Source organism: Sabethes cyaneus, chromosome 1 (genome assembly GCF_943734655.1).
Source record: "Sabethes cyaneus chromosome 1, idSabCyanKW18_F2, whole genome shotgun sequence".
In the NCBI taxonomy this organism is placed as follows: Eukaryota; Metazoa; Arthropoda; class Insecta; order Diptera; family Culicidae; genus Sabethes; species Sabethes cyaneus.
The window spans coordinates 139,213,084-139,236,785 of NC_071353.1; the positions used below are offsets into that span (position 1 = coordinate 139,213,084).

Genomic DNA, 23,702 nt, shown 5'->3' on the forward strand with positions numbered 1-23,702 from the left:
ATATTTGAACCGTCCCTTAAAATGGGAGATTCAATGAAACTTGAAATTTTACTCGAAATCAGACTCGAATTGGACGTAAAATGGAACTTGAAATTGTGGGTTGGAATTGCACCTCAAGTTGAATTTTGAAACAGTTGACTATGACTAGATCGGGTACAGTTATATAGTAATTAGAGGTTAATGAAGGAGTTTGAAAACAAGTTTGTGCTAAAATAGGTGACTACCTCTGATTCGACAGCTAGTTTTGACTCTAGCTTCCCAGATTCCGCCGAAATGCGGAGGCATGGCCAAAAAGTGACACAAATTAATTCCGCTTTCATAGTGACAATTTTTCAAATCCTTGGTGTGTAAACTCTTAGAATAAGAAACTCTTATCGCTTTGTTTGCTATTTTTATGGTTCAGGATATGCCACAAATCCGCTCACGGTAGAAATGTAACCTGAGGATGATAGATCAACCCAGATAACGGTATAACATGTGCTCACTGTTGTTGACACTTGAAACAGGTCGTACATTTGCACACCACTTCTCAAACAAATTGATGAAATGTAGTTATAACGCGACCTTGTTTCATAACGTTTCTTTGATTCGTTTCTTTGAATCCTGAGAACTCCGTCTGTTGATAAACTTGGGCGTTTTATCAAATGTAATAAGGGTTTTACAGATTCACTCTCTCCCAACTTCCGCTCTTTTTATATTGGTTTTTCATTCGTACATATCATATTTGAGGTATTTTTGTGTCGTTATTGCATTATTTTTACATAATTTCATACGGATTTTGTGTTAGAAAAGCAAAGTCCTAGACTTAAACGTCTTTAAAGACTTGGACTTTCTTTATCGACAAACTTCTTAGCCGACTGTTAGAGTACAGGACAACTACGGGGCTAGTGCAATGATCCTATTAAGTTTATCTAGCTGTATCGTCCAACCGCGATTCGAACAAACGACTATTGGCTTGGAAGTTGTGCATCATATCTCGCTCAAAAACATTCCATCAAAAAGGATGGCATCTCTTCCTTGCTCTCATACAAATGACCAGTACCGTAAAACGGGGTAACATTTATCATCGGGTTAACATTGCTCAGTTAGAACATTGTCATAAATCAGTGAAATAAACAACTTCTACCAGCTTTCCTGAACTGATCAATGTCACCCCATTTTACGGTAACAGAAGCAACAGCGCACCCCTCCCGACAAAAGTTGAAACTGTATGTAGGAATCGGGAGGGTATTTTCAGCCCATTAAGCGATGGCATCTAATTTTTCGGCCTATGGCCTAGTTCTAGTGGAAGGATAGATGATTTTGACGTTCTTTGAATAAAAAATAGTAGATTACTTACTGTCTTGAGAAAATAGTTATAACATATTAAAATTGTATGTCGACAAAGTATTTTTATTGGCGAAAGAAAAGGCAAATAGGCTGAATTTAGAAAGCTGCTGACCCACCCTTCCCTACATATATTGTTGGGAAAAGATGTATGCGCGCGTGGCAATGCATTGCATACGTGTTTGTGTACAACCATATGCTAATATACGGACACTAGTATGAAGTATTCCACCACGTACACATATAAAGATTTTTTGACATTCGTTTAGGCCCTCGCTGAGGCTGTTTGCAGTAGGAATAATATCAACAACATCAAATATCAAACTCCCGGATCCTCTCCTCCACTCTTCGCTCCCCTCTCACTCCTACATAAACGATCCGCAGCTAATGTCATTCTTGTTAGTGACGAAACCGCAAATTACTTCATGTGGTAATTCCACTTTAACTTGGTCGATATCATTGTTGTTACTGTCTCTCGACTTTTGGCAGAGGCGCCAGTTGTCTTGATGGAATGTCTTTGCCTCGATGGTAACTGGGAAGCACGGGGAAATTAGTATTTTCTATCCTTTTGGAACCATGTTTGTGTCGTTTTCCAAAACTGCGATAGCTTTTCTTAACTAATTTAGTGCCTTTTTCGGGTCCATTTTGTGTTTTTATTTTTGCATTATTTTTGCATTCGTTGTAGTTTTGAACCATTTTTTTGTTGTTTTTGAATCATGTTGGGGAAATTTTTCTATCATTTCTGTAATATTTTTCAGCTTTGTGTTAGTTTTTTTTTATTATTTTACCAGCCCGGGAACCCAAAGATCCATTCTGTGCCTTTTGTTGTTTTTAGTTTTATTTTTGATTACTTTATGGTTCCTTGTATCATTGTGACATTTTTGTTTATTTTCGAGTCTCCTTTTGGCTTTTAATTTCTTGTTTCATGTTGCGTTAATGTGGTGTACATTTTAGTGTTATTTTTGCATGATTTATGTGCCCGTAATTTTTGTCATTTTGAATCTTTTTGGGATACTTTCTGTATCTTTTATAATTCTCTTTTAGTTTCGCTTGATTTTGAAATCATTTTATGTCATTTTTATTTCATTTTCGCATCAGTTTTTGGTATTTTTTATCATTTTTGTATCATTTCTGTATCATTTATTATTTCTGTTATTTATTTGTCTTTTTGGGGTCCATCTTGTGTCTATTTATGGCTTTAAGTTCATTATCGTTTGCTGTATTATGTTGTATCAATTTTACTATTATTTTTGATGCATATTTTTATTTCTGTGTTGAATTTTTTGTTATTTTCCTATCTTGGTGTCGTTTGTTTATTATTTTACTATTACTTTTGTATTTTTTTGACCTCATTTTTTATCATTTTTGAATCATTGTTCGTTCATTCATTCATTATAATTGTGTCTTGTTTGGTTTTTTATTTCTTTTTTCATGTTGCGTTATTTTTGTAATGTTATTTGTATCATTTTGATATAATTTTTGTGCGTTGCGTTTGTTTTTTTAGTGTCTGCTTAGGGTCCTTTCTGTGCCTTTTTAATTTTGTTTGCATCATTACTGCGTTATTTTTGTGTTGTCTTTGTATCGTTTCATGTCTTTTTTGCCCAAATTTTGAATCGTCTTTGAATCAGTTTTCTATTATTTTTGTATCATTTTGGTCTCATTTTTGTATCATTATTGTACCATTTAATGTCATTTCTGTATATTATACCATTGTATACCATTGTATACCATTGTTTGAATTTCCATTTCTGTTTCGTGCTAGTTTTTTCGTGAGTTTTTCAGGTTGTAGAGTCCACAGACAATTGATTTTATAAAAAAATGTAACTCATATTCTACAAATTATTTTTTTGCCCCCTGATGTTTTAAGTCAATTTCCAAGGAATATTGCAATTGGAATATTGCGTCATCAGTATGTCATTTGTGTGTAATTTTTGTATTTATTAAAAAAAAATCAGCCATCGGGCAAACATTTGGGCGCAAACCGAAAGAGTGTGAGCTAGAGTCCCAATCAGTAATTGAACTACGCAATATATTTTTGGCCTCACATCGAAGTTTCGTAATATCATCCAGTCTATCATTCTTCCTCACCAAACACTCCTCCATCTTTAATAAAAAGAAACCAAAAAAGTCTACTCGTCATATTATTGTATTATTTTAGTGTCTTTTTTATACAGTTTATTTGTGATTTTTCATTGGTGTGCCGCATTTTGGTTATTTTGCTGGTTCTTTTTGTACCTTTTTATTGATTTTAGTTTCATTATCTGGTGAATGACCAACTGGTTAAAACCACATTAAAATAAAAAGAAAATAGTTTCATTATCGGTATCATTTTGTGTGATTTTTGTATATTTTTTGAATCGTTTCTAATCATTTTTCTGTTATTTTCAATACATAGATGTAGACATAGAAATCTTTTTTGTTTCATTTTCTGTTGCAATATTTCTGTTTTATTCCTTGTATCATTGTGTTTCACTTTTATGTAATTTTTGAATCACTTTTTTTGTTTTGCTATTTTTTAATCATTTTGGTGTTATATTGTAACAATTTTGTATCATTTTTTATTTCTGTGTCCAATTTTTTGTTATTTAGGTTTCTGTTTGGGGCCATTCCTATTTCTATTTATGTTTTGTTTTCAAATTTTGACGCCATTTTTGCACCACAGTTGTACTGTTTATAGTTCATTTGTTCCTGTCATGAGTTCTTATGTTCCTGCCATGAGCGTATTATAGAATCCATAGATTAAGCAAGCTGACACTTTTTCTTTTGAACAAGCTCTGCTTTTTATAAAAATTTAAACCAATTTTTGCAATAGGTATTCTTGTAATAATTATACCTAATTTTTTATAAGTATTTTTTTCTGGATTGCAGTGGATTCTTTTTCACATTTTTGTAAAACAATGTTTATTTTACAATGATTGACTTTTGACCTCTGAATGATCTCTCTTGTTGAAATGGAGCGGGTTGTAATCGATTGGTTGAACATGGACAAATGAGATCTTAACTTTCAATTCCTCAAAATAGTTAACTCCTCGCTCGTAAGGGGCCTCTTGCGGTGTTTCACTTGGCAATTTAGAAGCTACAGTGCAGTAAAAATTATCGTTGTCGTTTAAAACTAAAATACTTAATTTAAAACATTGCAGTGCAGTTTATGGTGATGAATTTGGATGCCATTTCATGTCATCAATGACCAAAAAGATTTTTAAAACAAGTTTTGTTTAATAGAATGTTCAATATATTTCGTCACTGCAACGTCGCAGCAACAACTTAAAATATATGTAGTAACAAAATGGCAACAAAGATACCTTAAACCAAAAAAGTTGAAATAAATTTTAAAAGGTCACTCACAAATGGAAAAGTAGATTAAAAATGTTTCATTTCGTCATCACAGGTTTAGCATTTCGCTGCAGAAAACCTAGCTCTATAAACGTGTCATCGCGCAACCCAACCAATGCAACCGTGTCAAATCGTTCTTATCTACAAGCACAGAGTTTCCTCTGCCCTTCCTCTGGGCTCGGAAGCGTGTTACAGATGTTACGAGTACTGTTTACAGTTGTTTACAGAACCTTATCTGAAGTGCGCTGTATGGCTAACTCTGTCACGAGTGTGTATCTTGTCTGCCACTACTGCGCTGGCTGCACATTGCATTTTGAGTAAGGTTATGCAGTTAGGCCATTCGAACAAAACTGGAAAAAAAATTGGTTGGCTGTTTCAATCGTTTAGTAATTCGGAATATGGTTTTTATTTTTGGCAAGTAACGCACCTAAACTGACCCTCGCTCAGTCTATCGAGCCACTCTTACTGTGTATCAATCGAAGACAGGTGAATGCATGATTGTACTGTCACTGGCCGAATTCAAACTCCGATGGAGATCAATCACTGGGACTGGACAGAAGTGTACGGTCGTATGTCGTACCGTACTACAGGTCTCCCAGCATAAACCATACGCGTAAGTTAAATTGTAAACATTCTTCTTTCACCACCCGCCACCGAGCCACCACGTCGTCGTCGGCCGGAGGAAAAACAGATAACACCAAGAGGAGGAAGGGGAGCCAAACCGATGATGACAGCTGAATTGTATAATGGATGACAGTGACCATTGACTGGACGGGATGGCGAAACAGTTGAATTTTTTCTGATGATTGTGCTATTGGTTTCCGCTTATCGCGAGATTCCTCGAAGAAGGGTTTCGATCATTCGCCGCCAGACTCGCAGGCAATCGATGATTTGATGAACTGATTATTTAGTCAAATATATGCGTATTCAGGTGCTTGGGGGATTTGATGAATTGCCCCTAATTGGGTATATTTGTTTCGATTCATCATTGCTGCCGAATGCCGATCGGCTGACGGAGGAAGTCGTTGAGCTATTTTGTGGAACTAATTGAGGTTGAATCAATGGTGAATTGCACATTGCATAACGGTCGTGCCAAATTTGTGTTATTCCATTTTCCAGTTTGTCAAAGATCACACCAATAATTCTATTGTGGCAGCATAGCACAAAGACCCTTCGGTGGCACGGTAAATTTGCATTACTCTCCAGCAGAACTGCACACCGAAGTGTTTCCCTTGAACCGGAAAAAGCATATTCAAACTTTCCCAACTATTGATTGACAAAGTTTTAATTGATTTCCCTTCTCCGGTTTTCTCTTCCCGCAGTCACACGTGTCGATCCGACGTCGGTGAAAACGGAAAACATCAGCAGCGGCCTGTCCCACGAGGACAACGGCAGTGCACCGGGCGCGACGATATCGCAGGACGGCAGCGGGCCCGGTGGCAACGAGCAGGGGGGCACCAAAAACGACAAGAAAAACAAACGGCAGCGCCGCCAGCGGACACACTTCACCTCGCAGCAGTTGCACGAACTGGAGCAGACCTTCAGCAGGAACCGCTATCCGGACATGTCGACCCGGGAGGAAATCGCCATGTGGACGAACCTGACCGAGGCCCGAGTTAGGGTGAGTACAAAGCACACACTTTCATGGTTTATTAAAGCAGCGCCCGACAGCTTCTCCGCCTCTCGTTTCCTTTTTTGGCCAATGTTGCGCAGTACATATTGTTATTCATAACTTTTCCTCCGATCCGATGGTGATGATGAAAACACGATGCGAACCCCTTTTGTCGTCGACATCCGCAACCCAGCCGCCAGAGCGGGGTGGGGTGGGGTGGGAAGAACGGGATGACAAACGTTTGCTCTGTGCATAATAGTTTTATTAGGATGATGATTATTATCGAATCCCGGCTACAAAAGAAGTAGCATATTTTGAGTTCATTCTTGGTTTTGCACTGAACAAAAAGACGAACCCTTTCGGAACGTTTCCCCTTGTTGGGATCGGTTTCAACGCAGTATTAGCTAAAGAATTACATCGCCTTATGGCCAAACAGTTTCGTACAGTGCATTATTGAACCCACTAAATTTGGTCGGTCCGGGTTTCCTTCCCGGATCGGATCGGGGTGGGTTCACCGCCGCGCCACATCCGAGGTATTTGTTGATGGTGATAAAATTGTAATTTTATGTGTCATTTTCCCGACTTTTCCGAACCGGTCGAGAATGATTCGCTCGCACTAGGGGATTCGGGAAGGAAGACCCCAGTCTATCGTAGACTATCCAGCCTAGACTAGATCGGTGTTGCCACATTCGAAACAAGGCAAACGGGCAGCGGTTGTTCGGCTGCCGGTAGGAATGGGCTATTATTTTGATTGAAAAATTCGCCCCCGGGGTTGAGCGGATTATGCGCCCGCGCAGCAGGGGGCGCGGTGGATCCCCGACGACGTAATGTATATGCAGATTTGTTTTGTTTGACTGTGTGTGTGGGTGTGGATATATATTTGCCATTGTTGCTCTCGCCACGTCGATATTTTAGCACTCCGGGAATCGAATCGATTGAATAAGGGGTGATGTAAAGTTATGTCTTATTTCAATACTTGGACAGCAACGGCGACATTCAGGGTGAGTGTTTTTGCACAATGGGTGACTTCCATTCTTTAAATAAACTGTTTGTGCGTTAGTTTTAATGTTTCTTTGATATCGTGAATCCTTTTATAAATAAGAAAATATGTTTATAGCCTATTCCATTGAATTGAATACCCTTGGAGGTTTTGCTGACCAGATGAAAAATATTGAAATTAAAAAACCCTAAAGCTTCTTCCACCGCTCTGCGGTTGATGCCATGAGATATTTAAAACTAGATTAGATAAAATGTCATGAAAGCGACGTTGCTTTCACCCGCTATTCTGACGCTTGATTTGGACGCATCTACGAGACCAATCACGTCATTCAACCGTGTTCGTGAATTATCTGCAACAGGCCATGTCGCTTGGCTGAATCGTGCACCGCCTTAAAATAAACTAACCGATGATATGTCTGTAAGTAGTTCTATCGGCAGTTATTTGGGATCTTGATGCAAAGGCCGAATTTATAGCGTCTAATGTGTTGCTGGATTCGGTAAAAATGGATACGTTCAAAGCTTTGATTATCGCTGATGATTATCGCCGACTCAATGAAGATAATAAGTTCTTACGTTCCTGAAATGCTTCCGGGTTTTTTGGCATTGAGGATGATTCGACTGGTAGGGTAAGTCTAAGAGGAATGTTGATTTCACGTGACTGCTGTTTTTGTCATTCCAGTAATGTGGAACTCACAAGCTTTATTGTATCTTTCTGGACCGGCAGGATTCTCTGCCTTGTGATTCTGACGAGATGATACTAGTGAATTTTCTTCTGTGTCTCTCTTTTCAATATCACAGTCTCAAATTTGCATCTTGGCTTACAAATTTGCATCCTGGCATACTGAATGCGGAGAAAAGGCAAACGCAATTGTTATGCATTATTGAGGGCTCTTAAATACATTGGCAGTTTTCTAGAATCCAATGCAGCTTAAAAATCTCTTTAAGGTGAAACCGAAAGTGGCTAACGTTATTCTGTTAGAGCGATAAACACTGTACTGTACATCTCATGTATTCGTTAAAAACTTGAACGTTTATTTGAATGTTGCATTAGTATTGGTAATATATGTCAAATAGCTGAGCTTGCAAACATAAACACAGCTGATCCGCAGCCAACCGCACCGACTACGAACATTCCGAAATATGGTTTGTTTTCTTTATCAAGACATTCAGATTCACTTTAAGATTTGCAGCAGCACTGAATAATGCATAGGATCAATAGGATGGACTAATCTCAAGTTTTTAGTCTTGACCTTGAAATGCGGTCATACATATATATTAATATTTTTTGAAACGATGGTTCTACAATTGATGAAGGGACGGTAGGGAAAGAAATGAAAATTTTTGGTGAAGGTGAGGAAGAGCGGAAAGGAAGGTGGGGGGGGGTATTGGTAGCTATGCTTGACAAGTAGTCATTTTGACTCCTACCTTTTGTCCAATACTGGAAGGTGCATGAGTCGAACCAAGCTGTAATCTGAGATTACAACCGGATTCGAACCCACAACACCCGCCAGGGCATGTGGTTCGCTGGTACTTGTACCTTTGAACCATAGAGGCGCTGGACAAAAGGAGACCGCAAAATCCACTTCTCAAGGATAGCGACGCGTTAGGTTGGGTTATCGACACATGTTGTGCCGCTTCCTACATAATTTTAATCAATAGGATGGTTAATTAATCCGTTTGCATTGAAAGCCAGTCTTTCATTCCTGGTCAGCTGTTCGTTTATTTACTTCCCTCAAAGCTCATCGTTGCGGCAAAAACTGAAAGCTCTTTGAAAGCTCAATGATGTGCGAAACTTTGAGACCGCGGTGCTGTTTTTTTTTGGAAATCGCTGGTGCAACGAAATATGTGCGCAACCAAATATCTATTAACTAATTCCAGATTATACGTTTTATGAACACGTAATGTTCTATATGACAAGTTTTAAATTATAACTATAAACATTATAACAGCACTGGAAGCTCTCATTACGTGACGAGAGCGTGCTCTGCCAATACAGATGCATTTTGTGGGCACAAAACAATACATGCATCGAACGGTAGTCATTTATCTAGCCATCTTTGAGCCATTTTCGGTTTCCCCTTTAAATGGATCAATGATTTTATCTATCAAAAGTCTAAATAAATGAATAGCTTAGTAAAATTACTTCATAATCAAGTACCATCATACTGAATAAACCAGCCTTTTTGACAATAAACTTTTTTTACCGAGGCGTATCAAACCATTTCATTCATCTATGATCTTACCGATCCATATTTATTTATTTATTTATTTATTTATTATCTTACTTCATCGGAACTAATGTCTAAATGAAGATTTAAACTGTGGATGGGAAAAGCCGATTTGAGTTGTGATTAAATCCCATGCTCAAATCGGCATAAAAACCCTTTATCTTTTGAAATAACGTAAGAAACATTGGTACACAAACTTAATCAAACATAGAGACATAAAAGTGACACTATTTCTTATCCTATTCTTAAAAGTATTCGTCGATTTTGTAAAGTCAAAATGTTCATACACCTCATTAAATAAACAACACTTCGCATGAATTGGTTCATCCTCGAGATCTAAGCGGTCGAGGCATAACATTCACATCAATCATACGTAGAAGCTCTGGAGCGTCGACCTCCCATTTCCAAAGTTGGGCAACGAAGACGGCTCTGGATAGGTTTCTCCTTTTACAAAGGGTTTCCACATTCAGCAGTTTACAACGGTCCACATAGGGCGGGAGATTTTGATGGTCTGACCACGGGAGATGTCTTAATGCGTGCCTAATGAATCTGCGTTGCACTGCTTCGATTCTTGTTAACCAGATGTCCGTGAACGGACTCCATACCACAAGAGCAGTCTCAAGAATGGAGCGTACTAGGGAAAAGTTAAGAGCTCGCAAACAATATGGATCGCGGAAATCTTTAGCCACGCGCATGATAAAACCCAGATTATGATTCGCCTTTGAAATAATGTCTGAGTAATGGTTGTTGAAGGTCATTCTAGTATCCAGCTCCACTCCTAGGTCCTTAATAACTTTGACCCGCTCAAGACAAAAGTGACTGAGCATTTGGAAGTACTGATGGTCAGGTTGATTAAACGACACCATTTTGTAAACTAGTTGATAAAGCCTTGTAATAGTTTGCAGTCCTCAACAGATCGTACAGAGAGAAACATCTTTAGATCATCAGCGTATAGTAGCTTGCAGTCCGATGGGATCACCGAACGGACGTCATTAAAAATATTATGAACAGTAATGGGCCTAGGTTGCTTCCTTGCGGGACTCCAGATCTAGTGCAAAAGCAGTAAGACTCAGTAGAGCCCAATTTAACTGAGAGTTGTCGATTTGTTAGGTAAGTCTGAAGCCAGCAGCCGAAGCCACCAGAAGCTCCTAAGCGGCTTAGTTTTCGAAGCAAAATATGGTGGTCAATGCGGTCAAAAGCAGCTTTGAGATCATCTGTGTATATTGTGTCGACTTGGGCTGCGTCTTCTATCGTTTCTTCCATCTGTGGTCGTACCGAACCATACACTTAATTCAACAATGATTTGGTTTTAGTCACGGCGCTTATTAGTGCATGAGCTCAGATTGATTTTGATTGATGCAATATTATACTTTGTTGATTACGTTTCGGTTTACTGTTTGCGTTTTATTCGGCCATCGCTGTTATTAACAGAAATAAAACAATTTTCATTTTAAATATTTTTAAAAATCAAATTACAAAACTTACTTTATTTTATTCAACAATAAAGGTACCGAAACATTTGGTTTGTCTAAGGTCAATTTATACACCAATCGTCGCACCGAACCATTTCATCCATCTATGGTCGTACCGAACCATATGCTTCTTTGAACAATGATCGTACCAACTCATTTTACTCGTCTCGAGTGATTCCATTCACGCGGTTGAACGTCCTTATTGGAGTCTACGTAGTATATGGGAATCGACTTAATTGGTTCCAACATGGAATAATTCGCGATCCTGACCAATAGAAGGTGGTGTTTTCGACAGAGTTGTTCAGTACATCAACGGGTTTCATTGGATTATATTATTGCCGAATTGTCTCACTACATGACGCTAGCGTATATGCAATACTCTTATACATGCTATATCTTGTGCTGCTGACTATCTACAAAGTTGCGGTCTTCGGGAAGGTTGCTCAAAAGACTACCACCTTCAAGATGGCATAAAAACTAGCACAGAACTGACTCACTATGTGGCGCTAGTATCTATGTGATTCGTTTATACAGGCTGTTTCTTACGCTGCTGACTATCTAGAAAGTTGGGGTCTTCGGGAATGTTACTCAAATGACTGACACCTCCAAGATGGCATGGACAATAGCTCAGAACTGACTCACAACGTGGCGCTAGTGTACGTGTGATATGCTTAGACAGGCTGTATCTTACGCTGCTGACTATCTATCTAGTTAAATAAAAATAACCACTGTCACTTAAACAAGCTTTCCAAAGAAAGCAACTTCTTGTACATTACCAAAATCATGAGTTATGGGAAACACAAAAAAATCACAAATACACTAGCGGCGTCCGTTGAGTCAATTCTGCATTATTTCCCATGCCATCTTCCCAAGTAGCACTTGTAACTAATTATAAAAATAAAAAAATACAAAAAGGTTGCACAGTAGTTACATTTAGGATACTTGTAACGAGTTAGGTTACATAAAATTAAAAATAGTTACTTTTTAGTTTTCTAGTGACAAAAATCTCAAAAAGTTACCAGGTAGTTACCAAATGACCAAATTGAAACCATTTTTTCGAGCTGTCAACAACTTGGTCGTCGCAAAACAGTCACCTTTCAGTTACGAGTTACCAAATAGTTATCAAGTGACACAAATGAAGCCTCTTTCCAAACTGTCATCAACTTGCTGGTCGCAAAACAGTTAATTTTCCGTTACGAGCAGTTACGAAGTCAAAAAAAGTCGGCTAGTAACATTTTCGCAACAGCTTGTTCACTGTTCCTTGTAAACACAACGGATTAAGCAAAAACTAGATCTCAAGAATTTTACTAATGGTAAAGATAAACAATTGGTACACGGGTTGTAAAATGCTCTTGTCAATGCGTTTATTTACTTAATTGATGGTACTTGGAATCTTCTCCGCACAGACATTGGTATTAAGTAAACAAATTTTGATTATTCTCAAACGTCAAAACGATCAAGTTACATCGAAACGAAACCGGCAATGAAAATAGGTTACAGTGTAACTTAGAAATGATGACATAAGAAATAAGTGACCACAACAGATTCAATATACCAGGTAACCAGGTCGAAGGCTAAGGTTACGTGCAACTAGAATGTAACTGAAATGTAACCTTCTATGATTAACACTGCTGGTAAACTGTATTATTCAAACTCAAACTATTCTTTGATATTAACTTAACATTTTCTTTTCACAACAATCACTAAAAACACCTTTTCCCAATATCTATGAACAATGTCTGCTTCATATCATTTCATGCAATATGCCGAAAACGATACAAAACTTCAAGGACGATGGTGTAGTAGAAAACCAAAGGCAAAATGGCTATGAATTTTACTAAGTGATAGCGAAAACAATTTGTTTTTTAATGATTTCTAGGTGAATGCTTCACTAATTCATTATTGCTAAGAATAAATATAAAAAATCAGAAAATTAAAATTAAAATTTTTATATTTGTACATATTTGTTTTACAAAAAAATCAATTTTTCAAAGAAGTAAGTAACGAAAAGCTACATTAAATCAGAGCGCGTGAATTTTTCAAAGCTAGAATCATGCATTTCACCATAAATTTGAAACTGCATTAAAATTTGTGTTGAAATAACAAGCGAAATTTATATACTCTTCTATATTCAACAGTTAAATTTACTGCTTGACGCTGACAGCAATGGATTGAAATAATAAACCTGCTGCATTGTTTTCGCTATGCAATAAAAGTTTCAAGATAACTAATTTGCCACCAGTTGAAAGTCAATTTACAGTTTATGTGTAACTTCAATAGTAACCATTTTGTAACTATACATGTTACATATTGGTTATTGAGTAACTGTTAATGTAACCATATTTAGTTACATAAGTTGCGCTATTTCGGTTGCACAACTGTTATATTTTAGGTTACTGTAACCGAAGTTTTACATTTAAATTTGTCGCATATCAGCCGCTGCGACTCAATTGTGACAACGTGTGCTACTTGGGTTGAAGGTGGTAGTCATTCGAGCAACCTTCCCGAAGACCACAACTTTCTAGATAGTCAGCAGCGCGAGAAACAGCCTGTTTAAGCATTTTACATTGACACTAGCGCCACGTAGTGAATCAGTTCTGCGCTATTTCCCATGCCATCTTGAAGATGGAAGTCATTTGAGCAACCTTCCCGAAGACCGCAACTTTCTAAGTAGTCAGCAGTGCAAGATTCAGCATGTATATAAATATTAAATATACAAAGGTCAGTAGTATCAATCTTAAGGGAAGGAACTGTACCTACAGGTGTGTACATTCATAGTCCTCATAGCCCGGAGACACAGACCCTTCTGCGTTTTATTAACGCTCTTTCTTTTTAGTCATTAAATAGTGAAAATTAACGAAAATTGTCAAGGTTATATTTCCCCATACATTTTCTTCGTTATCGTCTTGCTTCACAGGTAAGGACGACTGTTAAATGCGCCATCTGTGCAAGTGTTTACTGTCATTTCGATCCTTTAACCCTCTAACGGGTAAGACCGTCTGTAGACGGCCTTCGCTTTTGGTGCTCCAGAGTTGCATACGAAATTTGTTTTGAATTGACAATACGCAAAATGTGTTCAGAATAGATTTCTTGACATTTTGATATTAATATCACAACATTATGACTATGCATTCAAAAGTTGTCATCTTTCAAAAACAAAAATTCCGAAAAATTTCGAAAATAATTAATGCGCGAATATTCCCTTTTTTACTTTTGGAGAAAAAAGATATCTAGAACAAAATGATTGACCTTAAAATTTTTCTATGAGTAAATTTCATGCTTTATTTCAATTTTGTAATGTATTTGAATTGAAAAAATATCTGGGTAGAGCGTTAGACATGAAAAACGAAAAAGAGAAATTGGACTTTTTGTAACCTAGCGCTCCTCCAGATAATTATTTTCGCATGAAAATCAGAACTTAAGGTTTTTTTTTGAGTATACTTTCATGATAAAATAGTTATTACCTTGATTGCATCGTTTTTACGATGTTGCCCGTTAGAGGGTTAAGAACAAAAAAACGTCTCCTCGTCCCAACAGGTCAAAAATTGTTTACCCCGATTCAACCCAGACAAATTTGATGTCTGTGCTTGAGAAGTGCGTCATAAAAAGTAACAAAATCTCCCGTATTAACAGTTTGGAGGTTTTTTCGTACGACGCGACGCTTAAATCTATACCAATTTTATGACTATGTAGAGAAGTGCGCCAAAAAATGACAAATCCTACTTAACCCAACATTGCGAAGGTTCTTTACGGCGATAGGCTGATTTTATATCAGTGTTATATATTTATTTATTTATTTTATTTTCTGTTTTCTGTTTTCTGTGTTAGGAAAGTGTACTATAGCTGTACTGTTCGGTTGAATATGATTCTATATGTTCACATCTGTGATGCTCATGTGTGCCATTTCATTGAAAGAATTCTGAAAAGAGAATGTATTGTGTTGTGGCAAGGATGGTATTCAATACCAAAATTGGTCATGAAAACCACCATAAAAGTACAATAAAACTCACATTGTTGCTTGGGGTGTTTATTGTATTGTTTATTGTGCCGATTTCAAGAGCCATCTCTACACTTGTCGATCTCGGGTAGCCACACATGAATCGCTTCTATCACCCGCTGCTCTAGCTCTAGCATCTCCGTTAACAGCGTTCACCCAACGGGTACGCAGTCTGCCTCGAAGCCTCGTAGTTTTGTTCGCAAAACCTACGAGCATGTGAGATTCGCTGATGATGGTATCACTTCTCTACACGCCCACCCGTTGAATTCAACGCCTTCCAGTTCCTTCCAACGCATCTTGACGCTTGATTTTGAACCATCAAGGGTAGCACGTAGCAGTAGCTAAACACTTTTGTTGGAAAACCATTGTCAAGCATAAATCCGCCGCAATTGCATATTTTGTTTAACTGAATCGTACGCCGCTTTGGAGTCTATAAACAGATGGTGGATCTGAAAGTTGAATTCCCGGATTTATCACAAGGTGGAGCATGCCGCTCGAAAACGGCACTGGTATTCGCTAACAAAGGGTTCCTGCAACGGTCTCGGTCTGAGAAATAGGAAACAGGAGAAACCAGTTATCAGTTTGATTATGCAGTCAATGCAGCTGCAGAAAGGATTTTGACGTAGGACTACGTGTTACAGGAAGATAGGGGTGTATAATCAAAATCTAAAAGTGGAAAATGGTCAAATTTCAAACGCTTGTCACTCATTCAATTTTGACGAATTATTAATACATTTGCATCAAACGATAAGAAATTTTTCCATAAATTAATTCGCATGGAAGAAAAGATTGTATTTTAATAGCTGAAACGTGAAAATTTACGATAAGGGAGGCAAACTGTTACTATCGGAAAACAAACTTTTCTACTCACAGTTTCAATGTCTCCGGGAAGGCTGGGCGCAAATATGTACATTGCACCACAAAATGACATCATGTGGCCAGTGCATGTAGGGGCTTAAACCCGACAAGAAAATCATAAATCATTTCTCTCTTCTCCAGGTAGTTCACAAGACAGTGTTTCTGCTAATATATTCGTAGCTCACTAACAAAGACAACCCACCACGTATTGTAGTACTGAAATCGAAATGACATGTGGCCGGGCAGAGGTAATCTGTGAGACAACACTAAGCCGGTGTGGCTAGCTCAAGCCATTGTCAAATGCACCTGAGAAATGTAATAATTAAAATTTCCTATACCTCTGCCGCCGTCGACCGAACCGAACCCTTTCCAGAAAACCAATTTGATCCACCGCATGCGTACATAGTATCAATAGCAAACCGAATGGCAAGCTCTTGTGTTGGCTACTAACCGATAATAATTTAATCAATTAAAGCTCCATCCCACTTCTTGAAGAACAGGAAGATGGCTGTGAGCCCCAAGGGAGGAAGCACATCTCCGGCAACTCCGGGGCAGCAAGAAGAAAGCCATAATTCATGTGTTCCAGGTGTACTCGTTGGAAAAGTAATTAAAATCATTTCACTTCATCTGTCCTAGCAACGCAAGCCCTCTAGGATGCTGCCGTTAGCTGCTGGACCGAAGTTTGGTCCACTGGGAGGCGGCGGGTCGACGGGTATTCCATCGCTTCTTAGCTTCTTAGAGATGCACAAAGAGTAGGTATGCTGTAAGCAAAAATAATACGACAAGTAATAAATACGACGACGAGCGGACAAAGGGAAAGCGTACGCTGCCGGATAAAATACGAGCTCTGGAAATGATTTATTCCAGCGTCGGTTGTTCCGAACGCCTTGTGAAGTGTTTTATGTGAAGGAAATGCCTTGTCTAGAAAAAATTACAATTTTCTTATTTCTTATTCTTATTAATACCAACACAGCCACAATAAAGGATTCCTGGAAATAATTTAATTATTTCTAATCATAGAAATATTTAAAATTATTTTCTTGTCTGTATTAACATTTGCAAAATATCAAAGATATATTGCAAATGTTTAATCGGCCAGGCCAACTGTGAAGTATTGCCGCAAAGACGATTATAAGAAATAAATCTTGTGTGAATAAGTTATTCATACATAGATGCATTTCAAAATCAACAGGGGAAGAAGAAACGGGGACGTCTCGTACCAACCGTTTCTGATTAACTTTATATTTGTTTCGTTGGGAGTATCTTTGCTAATAAAGGTTAAGTGATACTCCGGACCCTTGGGGATGAACTTATGGCATTTAGACCAAAAGCCCGGCTGCTATTGGCCAAGGTTATAGCGCCTTGTATCGCTCTCTGAAAATAGATAAAAAATACCAACTACCCAACCAAAGATTAATTCAAATTACCAAAATGTATGGTACTATGTAATATTTATTTTAAAATATTATAAATTTTAATTGAATATAGATATAAATATAAAATAAAATTAAAAAATTAATAATTCCAATTGATCACAGCAACTGTAGACCCAGAGACACGCCTAGAAACTAAACAAAGCATCCAAACTAAAAACCGACAAATACAATTCCCGATTTAAAAATATGCTGTTCTTCGGTTCTTTAAGAAGCAAATCTGCTGGATGAGCTAGCTCCCCAAAATAGATCAGTCCACATCCACAGCAATATCAATACTTTGACTGAAGTATAACAGCCATATCCATTCGACTATAAAATGGTTTTTAGGAAAAACTACTGCGGGATGCGGGAACCTCTTACAGTCCTCCCAATGCATTAAAAGATAACACAATACGGTAGGAAAACGTTCAGGAAAATTATGACATATAGGTATCTAATCATCTGAATGAATATAAAATAGTTTGCATGATAAATCTTATCTTCTGTATGTCCAATGATGCACCCTTTCACTCTCCCAGTTGGAACCGAATAGCTACTCCAATGGCAATTCCAGATGCAGCAACGTTTTCTTAACAACACTGTCTTCACGCAGCTCATAGTTATTCACACTCCAATATTTTTGTATCACTTCTGCTACATTCTCTATTGTGTCCTACCATCACAAGAGCTTCAACTACGGCAGGTCCAATTAATCAAAACAACTTTACATCACTTCATCTAAACCCTGCTCCACCATCCTGATAGTTACCTACTGTATTAAACACAAAAAACCACCATTTTTTGCAAAAATAAAACTAGTGAAAAAATTTTCACGTCCGATCAGACCCATGCTTACTGCGATCTCATCGTCTAGAAAAAATTACAATTTTCTAGGCAAAACTTATAATTCATAAAAAGTTAGAATTCTTTTAGCTTATTCCTTTTCAATGAATTATTTAAAATATTTCAAATCAACATAACAAAAACTGCAGCTCAGAATGGTTCCTTAAACAACCAAACCCTTCCCGGACCCAGTCTTGAACGCTTAACTTTTGACGAAACAAAGCGAAACTAATTAAAATGAAAAACAGCTATGCCAAAGCCCGGGGACGGACGGATGTATGTCTTTTTCCGCACGATTATCCTTGCTTGCCTCTGCAGAGGCAACAATCTCTCCGCTCCGGTGCGCCGCTGCTGCGGTGGGATGCTCCAATTAATTGTAGAACAACTCACGCGAAACACTTTCTACCCGAGCCGGGTAGACGAAGGGCGGCAATCGCGCGATGGCGCCGCGACGCGACGCACGGTGACATTCTACGTTCTACAACAGTGCGGCGCCATTACCGCGCGCGCACTCGACCGTTGTCAGCCATTGTTGCTGGCCTGGCAGTGCGGAGATAATTTATATCTACCTTCAACCAACGACGCCAGCCAGCCAGCCACGTGGTTGGAGAAGTTTTTAATTTATGCTTTTTACGCATCGTTTGGCCTCAACTCTGTCTTGTCCTGTCGCCCGGGATCCGCAATGCGTCGTACCGGAGCAGCCTATACCTTCCGTTGAAGTGGGGGCGAAACAGGGGGTGACAAGAAGTAACAGCGAACGGAAACTTTTCATACTTTCTCCGCCCTGTTCCAAGATTTGTTTGGGGAAGTATGTTTTCGGAATGCGTAATGACAGTCGTTGAGTCACTGAGATTTTCGCAATATGCGTGCTTGTGAGAGGTTGTAACAATATGATAATTTTGTGAAACAAAAACTTGTAGCATTTTATCTGCAGGAAAACTTCCATGTGCTGGACCATAAACGTGAACTATCACCCCTGCTAATGGCCTCAGGGCGAAAGATATGCCTGCAGTAGCTGCCCCCTCCACCGATAGTTTATTTAGAGAGCACACGCCAAGAGCTGCTCTCCAACGGTATAAATAAACATAGCATAATGCTAAAATATACATGCGTAGTCCTTTCAACGGCATAAGGTTAATCCTCACATGATTAAGATAATAAATCTGGCCGGATTACGCGAAGACATACGCTTGGAAAGCAGACAATCTCCGGTTGCGGCTGTAGTAGCTCTTCGGATGTGTGTTTAGTGGCGCAGCCAATGCCCCGGAATGGATTGCCAGTTTTGCGGGACAACAACGCGACTGTCGACCAACGGAGCCAAACAACTGCTAGTGCCGTCGGTGTCGGTGTCGGTGTCGGTATGCCGCCAGCAGGAACAACGTCAACGGCAATGCTATTGTAGCACACCGTAAGAACTACAGCCAAAACAGCTGCTGCAACTGCGCTAACTGTCAACCTCGGTGACGCACAAACAAGCGGATGTGCTGCCGCGCTCTCTGCAATTACCGGTTGAACTACCAGTTTGGCCAGACACGAAGGAATGTTTGATTGTATGATGTATGACATGTATGATTGATGAAGTGCTATAGAATACAAATACAAGTCAATTACGGGTCTAGTGCAACGATCCTACCGACTCTAGCCGAGATTCGAGCATTAGACGACTGGCTTATTAGACCAGCATCATACCTCGAAGTTAACTGGGCGGTCTTTCTCTTATTCATTATTTTACTCTTCTTCATGCACTTCCGCTTCTTGATTCTCTTCCTCTTTCATTTTTCACATCTTCATTCTCTTTCTCTTCTTTCTTCTATTCCTTTTCTTCATTCTTTTTCTCTTCTTTCATCTCTTCTTATCCTTCATTCGCTTTTTTGCATTATCTTCTTTTTCTTCATTCGCTTCCTACTCTTTCTTGCTTTTTACTTTCTATCAATCTCTCTCTCTCTCTCTCTCTCTCTCTCTCTCTCGTTTCCAAGAGAACTGATTTTAACAAAATTAATCAGATTCGTTGCTCAGGATAATCAGGTTTACGTGAAAGAATCGACCTAAAAAGCCGGAACCGGTGAAGGGCGAAAAAGTGTCACGTTGACATTGCTAAACGGAACATTTTTCTATAGCCATAAACTGAAATGATTCGGTACGATCTTTGTTCATTGAAAAATGTGGTTCGGTACGACCATAGATGCTTCAAGTACGAAAAATAGTCTAAAATCCCACTGTGCATTGGTCCGAAAACTGCGAATACATTCCATTGGTCAGTGTTTGTGTAGATGTTTAATCTTTGTATTAGTTCTTTGAGTTCTTATATTGCATAATATAGCTCTAAGATGTTGTACATAAAAGAGTCATAGCCGGAAACTGAAACAAATAGTTTTTATGGTCGTATTGGATTTTATTTAACTGAATAAAAACTTCTGGCTGTTTGCAACATGTATGTAGTCTGATTAGAGTAAAATGTTGCTAAGATAATTCTTGATGGTTTGCTATCATTAACTCATTTTTTAAAATTTTGCGACTTGCTCCGGTCTGATTTAACACCGACCATATGATATTGCGACAAGCAATCGAGTTGAGCAGACGAGTCAAGCAGTTGGGTCGAGCAGTCGAGTCGAACAGTCAAGTCGAGCAGTCAAATCGAGCAGTCTAGTCGAGCAGTAAAATCAAGCTGTTCATTCAAGCAGTCCGGTCGAGCGACTGAACTGCTCGACCGGACTGCTTGAATGAACAGCTTGATTTTACTGCTCGACTAGACTGCTGAGCAGTTAAGCTGAGTAGTTAAATCGTGCAGTTCAGTAGAGCAGTTTAATCGGGTAGTTAAGTCGTGTAGTCCAGTCGAGCAGTTGAATCGAGTAGTCTAGTCGAGCCCTTGCGTCGAGCAGTCGAATCGAATGATTTAGTCAATCAGTCGGGTCAAGCGGCTCAGTCGAGCAGTTAAGTCAAACAGTTGAGTCTAGGGGGGCCCTGTAGCCGCAAGGTTACCGAGTCTGCCTTGACAAGCGAGTGGTCATGGGTTCGAATCTTAGTAGAATCAGGCCGTTCCGATGTTAAGTGACTTTAGCATGGGTTTATTCTCAGGCCCCTCCACATCCTTCCTGCTGCATTCTGCATTTACTAACAATGAAAGCCTCTTGCCAGGGCAAGTTATAAGAGTGGTACTTGCTTGAGGTGCGAATGAAGCCTCTTGTTCAAGGGCAAATTATAGCTTGTTCCCCATCCTGGTTCTAGGAACGAGATTGGTAATGCATAAGTAGTAAGGAACACATACATACACACATACACACCCTCACTCTGTGCTGAACTCTGCTTTACCGACCATGAAGCCTTTAGCCGGGACTGGTTATAAGAATGATACTTGCTCGAGGTGCGAATGAAGCCTCTTGTCCAAGGACAAATTATAACTAGTCTCCGCACTTCCTGGCTCTAGCGCTAAGTTGGTTGAAAAGTAGTAAAAAGCGTAGAGGGAAAACGGGGTGAAAACACACCGACACTTTAAGCACGGATAATAAGCAGTTCGCTCACTCTATAGCGATACTGCAATAACAACGAAGTGCGGAACAACACCTGGATAACATCACAATAGATCAAAATGCTGGTCGTAGTGATAATACTCACACACAAAAAAAAAACAGTTGAGTCTACCAGTTCAGCCGAGTAGTCCAGTCGAGCAGTTGAATCGTGCAGTTAAGTCGAGCTGTCGAATCAAACAGTCAAGTCAATCAGTAGATTCGAGCAGTCGGGTTGAGTGGCTAAATCGAGCAGTAAAGTCGAGCAGTCTAGTCGAGCTATTGAGTCAAGCTGTCCGTTGAGTCGAGCAATCAAATCGAGTAGTCTAGTCGAGCAGTTCAATCGACCAATCAAGTTAAGCAGTTGAGTCGGGCAGCCGATTCGAATAGTCCAATCGAGTAGTTGATTCAAGCAGCTCATTAGATCAGTCGAGTCGAGCAGTCGAATCGAACAGTTCAGTCGAGCAGTTCAATCATGTAGTTAGGTCGAGCAGTCGGGTCAAGTAGTAAGTCAAGCAGTCGAATCGAGTACTTAAGTCGAGTAGTCAGCTCGAGCTGTTCAGTCAAGCAGTCAAGTCGATCTGTCCAATCAAGCAGTTGAGCCGAGCAGTTGAATCAAACAATTCAGTCGAGCAATCAAATCGAGCAGTCTAATCGACCAGTCCAGTCGAGCAGTCTAGTCAACCAGTTGAGCAATCGAGCAGTCCAGCAGTCGACCAGTGGGGTGACTGAGAATACAACCCATTGCTACGAAAGCATGACGTACTGTCAAGGACCTGTTTTTAGTAACTGATAAGCCTCTTATGACGTCCTGTCAGAGACTCGGTTTTCGGTTTTTAAGGTTTTTGTCACCAGCTTGAAAAATCGGTGGCAAAAAATAATGGCAAAGATAATTAATCAATTATCTGTGTGCTCTACAGCCTAAAAAACTCGCAAAATGAGTGTAAGAGTTGAGTTAACATTTCTAGCACGAAACAGAAATGGAAATTCTAACATGCTTAAAACACTTTTTTTTTGCTTTTCGCTCTTTGTGTTTTTTTTCGCCCCTTCCCCTCTTCAGTGGCCCAACATCGGAAGGACAAAAACTTTATAAAATATTTGTAATGGCCTAATTAAAATGATTCGGTACGATCATTGTTCATTGTTCATTAAAGCATATAGTTCGGTACGACCATAGATGGATGAAACTGTTCGGTATGACCATTGGTGAATAAAATGGCTTGGTACGACCATTGATAAGTAAAATGATTCGGAACGATCATTGTTCAATGAAAGTTACCAGAATCGCTTTCTACGTCTATTCATTTTACATGATTTCGTTTTACGTCACCTTTTCTACGCCCGAAATTTGAATTAACGTCCTCTCATTTTACGCCCAAAATTTGAATTAACTTCCTCTTTCTTTACGTCCAAATTTCGAATGAACGTCCTCTCGTTTTACGTCTAAAATTTGAATTACCGTCCACTTTTTTACGTCCGAAATTTGAATTAACGTCATCAAAAATCATTAAAGGGGTCAGTCCCGGGGAAGTGGTGAGCATTCACGCCGAGGACCACGAATGACCGCTGGTTAAAGTGACTATAAACTAACAATAAAAATCATTGGGTGGTTTTAAAAAATTTGAAATAACTTTTTTTTTACGTCCAAAATTTGAATTAACGTCCACATTTTTTACGTCAAAAATTTGAATTAACGTCATCTCGTTTTACGTCCAAAATTTGAACTACCGTCTTCTTTTTATAACTGATTATTTTACGTCTCCCCAATAGTGGACATAAAACGAGATTTGTGTGGATATGGTTCGGTATGGTTGAAATAGTTCAGAAGAAAAAGGATATAAATTAGCCAGTGATTTATATCTTCCAAACTCATTGTTTACAGTCCAGTAAGTAACAAGTAAACAACCTTCAGTTGATATTTTTCGAAATATTTCACAAAACGATCATAGCATGCATTGGATTAGTGGACTTAAATCGCAGCGTTTTGAGCCTTGATGCATAAATATACTCAAACCAAACCTCATAGTTGCAAAACATCATAGTTGTCTTGGCAAAAATGCACATTTAAAATAATTTAACAACATCAAGAACATAACTGCTGCTGTCCTGTTACCTT

General features: G+C 38.9%; 1 protein-coding gene across 1 annotated transcript in view; it reads left to right on the top strand.

Moving 5' to 3' along the window:
* Positions 1-23,702, top strand: part of LOC128733111 (pituitary homeobox homolog Ptx1) — an 89,235-nt gene that overhangs the window by 37,489 nt on the left and 28,044 nt on the right. Inside the window, exon 3 of the mRNA XM_053826726.1 lies at positions 5,982-6,280. Within this exon, the coding sequence (XP_053682701.1) occupies positions 5,982-6,280 (299 nt within the window). The remainder of the gene's footprint in view (positions 1-5,981; positions 6,281-23,702) is intronic.